General features: G+C 34.2%; 1 protein-coding gene across 21 annotated transcripts in view; it reads left to right on the top strand.

The window, feature by feature from the left end:
- Window positions 1-14,131, top strand: part of PHF14 (PHD finger protein 14) — a 181,113-nt gene that overhangs the window by 145,532 nt on the left and 21,450 nt on the right. The window contains exon 19 of one of the 21 annotated variants that reach the window (XM_087892738.1): window positions 624-688. The exons of 19 other annotated variants lie outside the window; for them this stretch is intronic. In XM_087892738.1, the coding sequence (XP_087748864.1) occupies window positions 624-686 (63 nt within the window). In that variant the 3' untranslated portion in view covers window positions 687-688. Of the gene's footprint in view, window positions 1-623; window positions 689-10,174; window positions 10,233-14,131 lie in introns of all 21 variants that reach the window. One more of the 21 variants, XM_087892734.1, reaches the window with a different exon arrangement.

Here is a 14,131-nt window from a genome sequence, read left to right as displayed (position 1 = left end):
AGTGTGATCATACCAAGGCATTATTATTATTTAACCCTTCACATGATCTTGATTTTATCCCTTTGCTAATCCAGTCTAGATTACATTAGTTTATTTGGCAGCTGTAGCATACTGCTGGCTCATATTTAAGTGATTATCCACTAGGACTCCAAGATCCCTCTCACAGTTATTACTATTAAGCCAGGTACCACTTATATTACACATGTGCCTTTAGTCCAGTTTTTTTCTCCTATTTCCCCAGAACAACAATCCTGTGAGATGAATTGGGCCAAGAGAGAGAGTGACTGGCCCAAAGCCACAAAGCTGGTTCTCATAGCTTTATGATCATAATTGGCACCATCAGAATCTGATAAGTGATACAATTGCTAAATGAAGAATCATGATTGCAATTGTGTTTATAATTTTACTTTCCTTTGCTTTACACCACCATAAGTATACAGTCCCAAACAGTCAGGTGAAACTAAACATTGGAGAAGGTTTCTGGAAGTCAGTTCATGAGGGAACCAGGTAAAAAGGCACATCTTACAGCTCCTTTTCCCACCCACAATCCTCTGGATTGTTCACCTTGACACTGGGACAATAAGCCAGAAGAGAATTAATGTTTGTATTTACGTTCATTGCAGAGAAAAGGCTTACAGCAAAATAAACAACTACACACTGGGAATATTGGAGAGATATCCATGTAAAGGTAAAAAGTAATAATTTCTCTGCCAGTTGTGTCTAATTCTAGAGCACGATGCTCATTTCCGTTTCTTGGCTGAGGGAGCCAGCATTGTTACAGTGGCACAATGGTTAGAATGCATTACTGCAGGCTACTTTTGCTGACTGCCGACTGCCTGCAATTTGGCAGTTTGAATCTCATCAGGCTCAAGGTGGACTCAGCCTTCCATCTTTCCGAGGTCATTAAAAAGAGGATCCAGATTGTTGGGGGCAATATGCTGACTCTGTAAACCACTTAGACAGCACTGTAAAGCACTGTGGAGTGGTATATAAGTCTAAGTGCTATTGCTATTGTTCAAAGACATTTTCCATGGTCATATGGTCAATATGGCTATATGCCAAAGGCACATGGAACATTATTACCTCCCCGCCCCACCAAAGTTGTACATATTAATCTACTTGCATTTGCATGCTTTTGAACTGCTAGGTGGCAAGAGCTGGGCAGGAATGGGACTTCACCCCATTGTGCAACGCTCGAGTCTCGAACCCAGGTTGTCAGCTTTTCAGCTGAAAAGCTCAGCATGTTTAATCACTGAACCACCATGCCCATGTACAAATCATTCAATAGTATGGCTTTTATGTGAGGAAAAAACACACCAGAGAGAAAAATGTCTTTATATAAACAAAATAAATTTATAGTGATGGTGTTTTCTGATCTTGCTATTCAGCTTGCAGAAATTTTATTATCCCACTAGGTAACACGATCATTGCAATATTAGAGAAGGGAAGTTTGTTAGTTAGTAGAGGTTTATTTCCTTTTTCTGCAGTTCATTAATTTCTTGTTCATTAATTTTTTGCTTGACTGAAAAGAGTACAGATCCCATTTTATCCCTATGTTGGTTGCTTCCTCTGTGTTATTATTTTATTGTTGTTTCCTGTTGTTGGTTTGAGATTACTGGGTTGATATGGAGATAGGTCCAGTTTGTATAGATGTTTAGTTGATTGCTAGAGAAAAATGTTAGGTATTGAATTGATGTTGCCTTGTTGGCTGTATTTTTTTATAGGCTCATAAGGGTTCAAATATGTATGTGCATATATGTGCATACTTTTCAATCCAGCTTATTCTAAAATTTTGACTGTTTTAGTTCAAGTTGCAAAATAACATCTGTCCTTATAACCATCCCATTAATTGTAACTTAACAATCCTGACCTATCTATATTTGCTATCATTATGAATTGATGTGCTTACAAACTACATAAACTTTAAGCTTCCAGGCATAAACTGTCTCTTATTTTAGTGGCGCTACAATACATATATCTATATAATGAACAGTAAAAATCCATCAAGATCTACACAGAGAAATCATGAACTTTAAATAAAATATATAAGTCAAGTTGCAATGCGTACTGAACTTTTTGTGTTTTTTTGTTAGTGTCAAGTTTAACACCCTTTTGTTACATTGATATTTCACAGCAGTCCATAGAGATAGATGAAGCAAAACTATTTTGCTTGCTTATAATATTGGGTAGATTATGTGAGAAAAGCTGGCTGCAGCCAAGCAAGTCAGTAAACACTTCTGCCGTAAAATAGCATTACCAATTGAGCACTGTGTTATATATATCTTTATCAGAATTCCACCTGTTTCAATGTTTTTTTTCTTTCTATTCAATTTCATTCCTTTGCAACAAAGTGCTCTCTTTTGATTTCGTAACATTCTTTTTTGGCATGTTTATATGCAAGTGAGATACAAAAGATTTATTTACAAACGTACGAATAAAATTAAATGTATACATTTAGACATAAAAGTCTACTATACAAATAAGGTAGATTATGAAATAATATTTATAATAACAAGATATATAGCCCAAAAGGACCAAATGGGGTCGCAAGATTCTTAGTGGGATAGGGAGGACAATGGTGATGGTTTTAGGGAAATAATATTTACCAAAATTCAGTAATGTGATAGATGATGGTAAACTACATGAAATTGTAAACAGATAAGCTAGAGGTGCTGCTGGACAATAATAAACCAGATCTGAGAATCAGAGGACTTGAATCTGAGTAGTGTATCTGTGTATATCTACAATACTGTGTATTATGTTTCACAAACTGGAAATTTCATATTACTTAATTGGGTGTTTGTTTGTTTGTTTTAAAGATTTTATGCTGGATAGGCAGCTATTTTTTGGGCTATACATGATTATTGTGCTGAAGTTTGATTTTTTTAAAAAAATAATTGTAAACCATCAATCGTTGCTTGAGCTGGGTAGCATATGCATTTCAATAAACAAATAAATGTCAAGGTGTTGGTTTTAATTTTTAAAAGTGTAAAAGGATTAGTGCTTGACTTTCTGATAGAATTGCTTTTTCCACTTTAACCCTACCTGCTCTCTAGATGCTCCTAATTAAGGAAAATTGTTTATATTCATGTGGAAAAAGGCTTTATCCTGCCTTGTTCCTGAACTAAAGAATTTGATCCCTCAGGAATTGTGTTTTACCTCTAATCACCCCTTTTGAGAAAGGAGTCCTTAAGGACCTGTCTTCTTCTGTGAGAGCTTCTCAATTAATTTGATGGTGATGTTGCAATATTTTTATGTATTTTACGTATGTTTTGAAGAGAGATATTTAAATTGCACCTAAATGCTCTGCAAAAAAACTCTTCCTTTTTGAATGCTTTACATAGCTGTCCTTCACAGTTATGCTTTTCTATTAGTCACACATGTTTAAAATACTTAAAATACTTGCAATATTGAAATATATTTACTGGAACGTGAATAATATGAATATTAATGCAAAGGCTTTGATACTCTTATACTATATTCAAATTTAATTATTTAATTATACAAAAATAGCATTCCCTTCTGAAACATCATTTAGACTTTAGTTAATGAAATTTCTCTCTTATAATAAATAACCTGATTAAGTTTCTTACCTTTATCTACATATATGAACCCCAAACTATTCAAAGCATCAATAAATAACTATGTTCAGCATAATGGCTCCAAACTAGAAACCACATAGACATCAAGATCTTACTGGCTTCTATTGAAAGTCAAAAAACACAAACAAAAGCCATTCAATTTCTAATAATATTAAGGATTAGAGTCAGACAACAACAAAATAAATTAAAATAAAGTAGCTATTCTTGGCAGCGCTCATTTACTGGGTTGCCATCAGCTCTGGACTAAACCTGTTGGAGGGTTGGAGTATTTCAACAAAAGCTTTGTCTTCCAAGTTAATCAAGGGTAGGGGTGGAATTGGTTTTTTTGAAAATATACAATAGCATACACAGAATACTTCAAATTCTCTGGTGTTGAGGATTATACTGCCTCAAAATAGTGAAAAATTTACACAACCAGCTGTTTTTCTTCTGATAAGCAGTTTTGCCAGGGAATTCCATAAATTCGGTGCCTTGTTTATGAAGGTAGCTACTGTCAGTTTTTAGGGGCATGACCTCAAGCAGTTCTTAAGGTGACATGCTGTTTGTGTCTTCCTTTTCGTGCCTTTCTTCCTTTGAGAAGTAGGCACATTTGTGCTTAGTTTATACAGTGTTGTGCATGCTTGCTTTTTGTATAAGAAATCAATACCAATGTTAAACTATTTGCAAGTCTTTTTTCTATAGAGACCCTTGGGAAGTAGATGTTGTTCTTGATATTTCTATTGTATCATTTTCTGAAAGGCTTTGATAGTGAGGCAGGGCAGAAGATAAAATGTAACTACCTGATTAAACTAAAGTATAAATTACTTTTTATATTACAGGGTCATTGTGTCAAGCATAAATCTTAAGTTTATTAATCACATAATTTGAAATCGCCTTTTTCAAAAAGGCAAGCATTAAGCAGGATGGGAAAGTAGCATTTTACACAAATGGGGTTTCTTTTGAGAACAAGATGGAAGTAAAATTCTGACTTTGATAATATAACATTTAAAGAAAAATCTCAATGCGTAGAAACTGCTTCTTTTTCTTACATACATCTAAGTATAAAGATCAGTCTGAAATTCAGTGAACCTTGCAGAGATGAAGTCTCAGACAAGATCCCCATTCAGAGGTCAGGAAAAAGATGGAAAATACCAAAGGAGAATAATATTTTTTTAAATATGTAATACATATCATTAGATGTGGTTTCTTTTATTGAGAAATGCACAATTTATTTAAAAAAATCATTACAGTTAAGGTTTCTGACTTCAACATAGCTGCAAGTTGACATGATTTCATTCATTAAAATAATAAAAAATTGGGAAAAGATTAGCTTTTCACATACTAATTGTCAATAATCTTTAATAGATTTAAAATGAAGAAAATGGAATTACATGAGAAAAAAAGATTACTGAAAATTATTTCCCTTCCTCTTCATTTATTTATCAAATTTTTATGCTACCTTAATCACAAGATTTGGCAGCTAGCAGGGTATAAAAATACAATTAATATGATTTGACCGAATCGAAACAAAATCTTTGTATTGCGACCAAAAACCCTGTGGAAAATCTCTTATCTTCAGCTTTTTCTAGAAGTCAGACAATGTCAGAGATAAAGAAATCTCCAATGATTCCAGGAGTCTAACCGCATTAGAGGAGAGGGATGTAGAGAAAGCATCTCTGTATTTTTGAGACACTGAGTTCCCAAAAAAAGGGACAATTAGGTACTTCTCCCAAAATGAACCAAGTAATTGTATCAATTCAGTGGATGGATATGGTCTGTGATAACCTGATGGAAAGACATAAACAGTTTTATAGGATGATGTTTTTGCTTCTTAATGTTCAAGTCAGTGTTGGATCTTGACTTCTGCCTAGACAACTGTCTGCAGTTTTCTTGGCAAGATTTCAAAAGTGGTTTACTCTTGCCTGTTTTCTAGAGCTAAGAGAATGATTAGACCAGTGATGGCAAGCCTTTTCGGCACTGAGTGCCCAGACTGGAATGTGTGTGCATACCAGGACACCGGAAACCCGAAAACCAGCTGGCCAGCACGTGCATGCGCACTAGCTAGCTGGTCTTTGAGTTTCCTGTGCACATGAAGACCACCTGGCTGGCATGCATGCACACGCTGGAAACCAGAAGAGCAGGTGGCAACGCACACTTGCCCACAGAGAGGGCATGCATGCATGCATGCCAGAAGTTCACCATCATGAGATTAAACCAAGGATACCCAACTGGCTTAGTGTCTAAGGCAAATTAGAACTCATGGTCTCCTGATTTCTAGCCTGATGCCTTAACTCATGGGTGTCAAATTTGCCACGTCACGTTGCCATCACATGATGTTTTGTGATGTTTTTCTTATTTGTGGAACTGGGATTGGGTGCACATGATGCATCTGGTTCATATAGCTTAATTCCAATGCTTTAAATCTTTAAATTGTACTCAGAAGCTGATAGGAAGCCAATGTTCATAAAGGAAATGTCATTTGTGTCTCCTAGTTGACTTCTATGATCAGATCCCCTTGCCCCAAGTAAGGAAGCACCTGGCCTGTAAGCAGGAGTTGGACATTTAGTTTATTTTGATTAATCTTGATTAACTTGAGTAAATGAATGGGAATACCAGAATACTTTCCTAGGAAATAGAATAAAGCAACAACAAAACCATTTCATGTGAAAGCAATTGCAAAACCACCACCATATTGCTATGTGGAATGCATTAGCTATTATATTATTGTATGTTTGTAATTTTATTTATGTATGTTGGAATTTTATTATCTTACCATCTTTAATATTATATTTAATTATTAATTTATTTGCTGCACCTCTCCCTATCAAACAACTCTGGGTAACTATATATTTTTGAGAGCTACACTAAAAATTTGATAATGTACAGATTTGATAAATAAATACATAAAAATACATTCAAGAACATCATTATTTTGATGTGTTAAGATTAGCCATCTCAGTTTGCTCTCAGATTGATTAGGATTACTTTGTTAAATGTACTTTTTACAGAGATCTCTAATCTTGGTTTAAAAGGTAATCCTGTGCCTACTCCTTGAACAAAGGAGTACTTACTTATTTCAGAGTAAACATCCCTAAGATGGATAGCAACCAATTAATCTAAAATCATACTGGCTTGTAATGTTGCATAGGAGAAGTAAGCAGTAAGGAGATAGCCAAGTGAGATAACTGAACAAGTGAGCAAGATGTCAGGTTCTTCAGCCTTTAATGGGTATTTTTAAATGCAAGGTTATGTTTGGGTGGAGGCTTGGGTATCTTTAGTGTATTTCAGTAGTAATATTTCTTTTACAGTTGAGATATTTTTCTTAGACTGCGCTTTGAACTGGTAGATTTTTAAATATATTTAGTTGTATATATGTGTGGGTATCTTTTTAATAAAAAGGATTCAAATAAATATTTGAATCCAGGTGTATACTTGAGTATACTTGAGTATACTCAAGTATACTTGAGTATACTTGAGTCTCAGTATTAGCATTCAGTCTTTGCAATTTCTTTGTATGCCTCCAGATTCATGGATCTGCTAAGAATTCCCTAGTTGTTATAAATTTATTGTACAGCTTTAACCTTTATCTCATTATATATGAAGTTTCTTGCTGGCACCACCATCCCCCTTTTCATTTCTTTTTACTGTAAATTTAATGAAGCATTTATGGTAAGTTCATTTCAGTAGCAATCATTGCCTTCCAATGCAGGAATTCAGTGTAGAATTGTATATTAATTTCTCTTTAAAGTAAATGAAATAAAAAATCCAAATATGCAACTCCAGGAAATTGAATTGTGTTCCTCTATTGCTTATTCAGTGCATTGGAAAAACAGAATTAAAAAAGACAGAATAGAATGGGTAGAGAGGTTACTAAGTGTAGCAAGTAACTCAATTTTGAATTTTACTTAATGATCTGAACATTTATTGCTATAAAATAAATTCACCGTTTGAAGATTATAGTAGAAATGTAAAACATTAACATTTTAATTAATTTAGGGTAGAAACATTCATTTTGCATATTTTACCCTTTTTTCAATATAGCCAAGATTTTTAATAGCTGAGATGAATTATCTTTGCATTTTTTTTTTGTCATTTGCATTTCCTGATTCAGTATAGTGCTATTGAATGCTGTTTTTAATAGATGCTGAAGATGTACAAATCTGACAATACCTTATAAAATGCTGGCATCAAGTATCAAAATGTGATACATCAGGCATATACATATATCTATATTAATACTGATATAAGTATCAGTATGTAGATAGCTATATAAATCTATCATTCAAAGCAATTGAATATGGGTATGTGGAAATCTAAAAATGTATCTGAATAAGATTCAGTATAATTAAAGCAGTGGTGCCTGTCATGAACCACTCTTTTAATTTCCCACTCTTCCTATAGCTAATGCCATTTCAGGGTATTGCAGAAGCTCTAGTGACCATAGGTTGGTTTCCTCATTTCTGCCAGGGAAATTGTCAGTTCTCCTATTTCATGCGCCTACATTATGTGACAATTTGTGGTTATTTCATCTCCAAGGCTTGAAGGTTAATTCAAGATCGTTCCAGGTTAATCTAGGATTAACAAATAGCAAATGTAGTACCCTGGTTAAATAATATCTCCGTGTTTCTGCATACTTTTGAAATGCAAGTAGTCCTCGACTTGTGACCACAATTGAGCAGAAAATTTCTGTTGTTAAGTGAAACATTTGTAAAGTAAGTTTTGCCCCATTTTATGACCTTTCTTGCCTCAGTTGTTAAGTGAATCACTGCAGTTGATAAGTTAGTATCCTGTTTGTTAACTGAATCTAGTTTCCCTACTGACTTCACTTGTCAGAAGGTCACAAAATGTGATTACATGACCTTGAGACACAGCAACAGTCATAAATATGAACCAGTTGTCAGACATCTGAATTTTGATCACATGATCATGAGGATCCTACAAAGGTCATAACTGAAAAATGGTCATAAGTCACTTTTTTCAGTACTGTTGTAACTTTGAACAGTCACTAAATGAACTGTTGTAAGTCAAGGACTACCTATCTGTCACTATTTACCCCATTTTATTATACTGAATGGACAAGACTAGTTGCTAGAACGCTGGCCAAAAAACTAACAGTCATGTCCTAAACGGAAATAATTGTGCCTATAACAAAAGAGAGAGTACATAGATCACTTATTGCAGATCACAGATATGTCCCTCTAATATTTGCATGTCTAGTGAATTATTTTCATAAAAGATGGAATAGATAATTATTCCAAAGTATCTCATTATCTTAGCAGCAATTCAGTACATTTTATAGATTTTTATTTTATTATTGCAAGATTTTCCCTTGTTATTCAGCCTCAAACACTTTCAAATAATAACAAAAAAAATTAAAACGACAATAATAGAACACAAAAAATGTTAAAATCAACATTTCGGAAAAAGCCAATCATAAAACAAACATTTATGTGGTCTAAGAAGCCTGTTGTTTTTTCTTACTGTGAAAAAGCATGTTGCTTTTCGATTTGTCTCTTCCTATTTCAATTTTCCTAATCATTTTCTTTATTCTAGGTTTTAAAGTGTAAGTGTTGGTCTAACCCTTGGTCAGAAAAATCCAGCAGTTTTATACCATAAGAAAAGCTCTGCTGGATTCAGTTTTAATTTCCACTTGATTCCACATACTAATGTCCCAGTATTTCACATTGTAAAGTTTTTAAATTATATTTTATTGCAAACTTCTAATATTGTTGAGTACATTGTCAGTGATTAGATCTGTGATTGGGAGTTGTAGTCGTAATCTGATAGATTCATGTCTTAATCTTTGCTTAATAAAGTTAACAGGCTAGTCAATATTTCTCCTGAGGGGCCCACTTGACAAAGAAGCGATTAGTAATATTTCTATCATTGCTATGGTGGGACTGCATCCCACACAGTATTTTTAGCATTTTTATATATTCCAAGAAAAATGCATGAAAATGCATAGGGCTGAGAATGTATTTTGTAGTGAGAGGAGGAACATTTTGTATGTATATTCAGCTACTCCCATTACATCTTGTCAAATTTTCCTATCTAGTACCTGCAGAAGTGAGCATTTCCCCCCAAATCCCCACTCAAAAAACTCAGCTTCATTTCCTTAGTAAAGATTTGGCTGAGGTCCTATAGCAGAACTGCTGACCAGCTGAAAGTCACAACTGTTGTGGCGGTCAGCCAGAAGGGCCACTCAGTGGAGAGGCTGCTTCCTAATCAGAAGAGAGAAGCAGAGAAGCAGATGGGAGACTTGGGATCTGGCATAAACTCATAACACTGTAGTGAGCATAAATGAAAACTGGCTGTGAAGAGTCTGCAGTGGTACACATATCTGTTTGATCAGAATTAGAACAAGTAAATGAAATATGCAGAAACTGGCAGACCTGGTTTTTTTTAATCCTTGAAGTTATCATATCAATACAAATTAAAGGAGTTTGTTTTGAGATAAACATGCAGGTGTTTATAAACCCTAAAAGATTTTTTGATGTTTTTAATGTTGCTGAAATCCTAATGAAGTCCTGCATTGCCATCTAGAGCAATGTGCCTGCATTGTGTAATTGCAATGCTTCCTTTTGCAATTTCAGACTGGTACTTTTCTTCTTGAACAAAATGGGGCTGTGTGGCCGTAATCCATTAATTAAGGTCAGTAGTTAGTGACATTAAAAGGTTATTTCACTCCTAGTTTCAACTTTAAAAATTGTCAGACATGAAAAGAGAATTGTCATTAAGAAATTGGTTGGTTTTATTTGACAGTGAGAAATAACAGATGCATGTTAAAAGGCAAAATTGTCAGTTTTTCCGTGGCCCCAGAGGGTGCATTCTCTTGATGGCTGGTTCAGAATATTTCATGAAGTAAATGTCAAACTTGTCAAGTCTGTCACTATGAAAATGATCCATGTTGCAAGGGTCTCCTTTCCTTGGGAAACAAACAGCTGCTTTATCACTAAATAGATGCAGTGACAGGAGCCTGCCATGTATCATAGGAAATTGATATTTGCGTGTAATATCCAGTACTAAAGAAGTGTTTCAGTCCTATCTGCATTCTCATCCTGGGCTTCATTATAGGGTTAGTCCATAACTATTCCAAAGGAGGGAGACAGGGAAAAGGCCCCTTATGCACTAGAAAGTTCAGCGTACTTTCCATGCTGATTTAACTGGTGGGGCTGATTTAGCTCAGAGGCTGTTGCCCTTCGAATCCATTTTTTTTTCAAGCTTATGTTAGGCAGGTAGAAAATCTTCCATCAGGAAAAGGGAATGACAAAAAAACAAGAGTATTTTCTGAAAAATAAATTCATTTAAGTTCTTCAATAAGAGTTGACCATCATATATATGGTTTCATAGTTATAGAAATACATTGCAACATTCAGCAGTGGTGGTGTTAAATGTAGCTTCTGCAGCAATGCACATAATAGTTGACATGGGATGCTTATCAGCATCCATTTGTTTTGTTTTGGACTTAGAAAATGAAGGCAATCTTGATTTTTATTTTTATTTTTGTATTCTTACTTTCATGTCTGATATTTTTAATAACACAGCTTCTGGAAAAAGTCCAACACCCCCCCCCCCTTTCACTTCACCCACACAATTTTTGTATTTAATGTTGCATTTTACATTTTTCATTTAAAATTAGAAACATATTTTAAAATATTTTAACATTTTTTGTTTTTATTCCTCCAATGCACCCAAAACATTGATACTTATTCTTTTAGTTTAATATTTCATATCTCCCTTTACATTGCCTAGAGCTCTTCCTCAAGGTCTTTCTTTGGTGGTGTTGTTGTTGTTGTTATTGTTATTGCAAGGACAGCACATTTTCTAAATCTCTAAAGCATAATGTTTTCTCTATGACAATTTGGAGAATCTCATCCCATTGCAACACGGCCAGCAACCAGCATTTGAATTCATGCATTGTTTTATTTATTTTATTATTTTGTTTTATTTTAATGTGAGAAATGTTTGCTGAAGAAAGAACTATGACAGGTACCAACTGGGTATTTCTTTTGACATGATTGATGACAAATGATAGAAATTTCCCTCCCAAGTTTTCTGCTATGCTGTGACTCTCTTAAATTACATTTGGGACTTCTTTATAAAATGATCCTTGGAGCCTGATTGTTCCCTGATGTCTAGTTGCAGCATGACAGAAACCATATTGCCATATACTTTTTAAAGCACCAGCAGCCACGCTATTATCCTGCACAATATTGCTTGCTTTATATAATGACTTTATTTTAATCATTAGAATTTTGTTTTTGCTTTTTTAACTCCTGGGAGACCTCCTCTTTGAGATTTTAAATTTGTTTTAAAAAATTATAATAGCTTGCAAGGCTATGAATTCATACCTCTTATGTAGTGCAGAAAACTTCTTGTGAAATAAGTTTTACTTTTAACTAGTGGAATTAAATTGCCACTTTTTCTTGTTCTGTTTCTGAGAGGTGAAAATAGGGTTAGGAGAGCTCTTTACATGTCCACGATATTTAATTATCTTTCATTTCCAACTTCACATGCTTATAAAATCAGTATTGAGTTCTAGCAGGGTATATTGATGCACTTGATGAAAGGAAAAAAGTAGGAAAAATTACATATCTGATTTAAAAGGCCAGTGTCAAAAAAATCAGGAGTTTGATAGAATCTTTTCTGACCAACCAATTTATAAGTTTTTGTGAGCTGAAGTTCAGTTTATCAGAAACATAAGAGCCAGGATATAGATGAAGCGATGGTCTTTTCAATTTGGGAACAATTGATTTGCTAACTTCCATAGCTACATATGTGGTTTCTTGTTACTGAGTTTGATGGAAAGATTGTGAAAGCATTTCGTTGTTTCCTTATTTTTCTTTTAAGGCCTGATGCATACTGTGTCTCTCTACCCCTATCTATGTAGCTAAAATTACTTGATTTTACTTTTACTGCTTACCTAGCATAGTAACAACATTTATTATTCTTGAGCTAGGACAGTCTGTGACATATGTCTTATGCTGATTTACACAAAAAGGCAAATTATAGGTATGCTTTACTACACATATTTTTACAATTGGGTTCTTACTAGCATTATGAATTGATTGATGATGTATGATCTATATATAGAATTCTCTTTAGTTCCTGGAGAGATAATTATCTGACATTTCGTTCTTCAAAACTACATCTTGTCACCTCCTATAAAGAATGGAATTTGTCTTCTATAAAATGGAAAGTTGTGAAAGCGAATGTTTACATCCATCTGTTTTATTCAGGTTGATCTCTCTTTTTTCTTTTTCCTTTTTTGTTCTTCCTATTGCTCTCTTCAAGTTTTGTCAGCACAGGATACAAGCAATTTCACTTTAGAAACATTCCATTTCATTTTTCATTATTTTTATAGGTTTATTTTAAAAATGTGTGTATGAAATTCTACATATTTTTTTATCTGAAGGAAATGTAAAGTAATATATTTTGATACTATAATCAAGGAGTTTTCATCACATTTGTGGAACATTTTTAAATTCATGAACATGGTTGGCCATAGTATTTTTTTAAATTCTATACATCTTCAAAGGATTAGCTACATATTGGTTCTGTTTTGAGTAATTAGATGATTTACGGAAAATACTTTTAATTACTTCAGAAATAGCATGTATAGTTTTTTCTTCTGCAGACTCTAGTCCTTTTTTAATATGTTTTTGGTAAATAAATTCCATTAATCCATTCACAATGTCATGCTCTTCCAGAGGTTTTTGTAAGATTATTGGGCAGTTTTTCTGCCTGCAAGATATTATCACAGATGCTTGGTTTACTTTTGCAGTTCTCAAAACTGAATTTGACTCAGCAGAGATCACATGCCTCTTCTTCACAGCAAAAATGTTATAACATGAACAGAGTTGAGAAAAAGACCTTAATCCTATTGTTCTACAAACCTATGAATACAGAATCAACCCCTTCAGTGCTAAGTTTCAAGAAGTTCAGTGAATAGAATAGAAACAATATTTTTCTGATTGTTTGGAGTGGAATAGATCTGCACAAGAAGAAAGTGAAACTAAGTGTGAGGAGGAAGGGGCAAGCAAACAAGCAGTACAAAATAAAAGTGAAACTTTCTGAGCACAATACTGCACAGCCACAGACAGACAAGTCTTTGGATCTTTTTGTGTGTTTGACCTGAGATTTATCACATTCTTTCCTTGGAGGAAAAAACCTATAATGGCAGCAGGCCGTAAAAGAGACCCAGTTTGGCAATATTTTAATGAAGTTCCTTTACCTATCGGTAAGGCAGGCATGTGTGCAAACTGCAAACACTGCAACAAAGAAATGTAAGGCCTGGTGGCCCGAATGAAGCAACATCTTGAGAAGTGCTGTGATGAAGATGACCAAAGAAACACATTTGAACAGGCAGGATCTTCCGGTTGGTAAACATTTTTATTGAATCATATTTCTAAAGACTGCCTTGAACTGTCATGTTTGAGCAAAATTATATTTCTTATTATTACTGCATGTTACTGTCATTTGGTACAGTTGAAGAAAAGCAAATATTCCTTTTGGGGCAGTGCTGTGTACAATAAGCAGAAATTGTATAA

Source organism: Pantherophis guttatus, chromosome 4, assembly GCF_059756535.1.
Source record: "Pantherophis guttatus breed Tessera chromosome 4, ASM5975653v1, whole genome shotgun sequence".
Classification (NCBI taxonomy): Eukaryota; Metazoa; Chordata; class Lepidosauria; order Squamata; family Colubridae; genus Pantherophis; species Pantherophis guttatus.
Note: the sequence above shows the minus strand (reverse complement) of the source record. Positions and strands in the feature narration are given on the sequence as shown.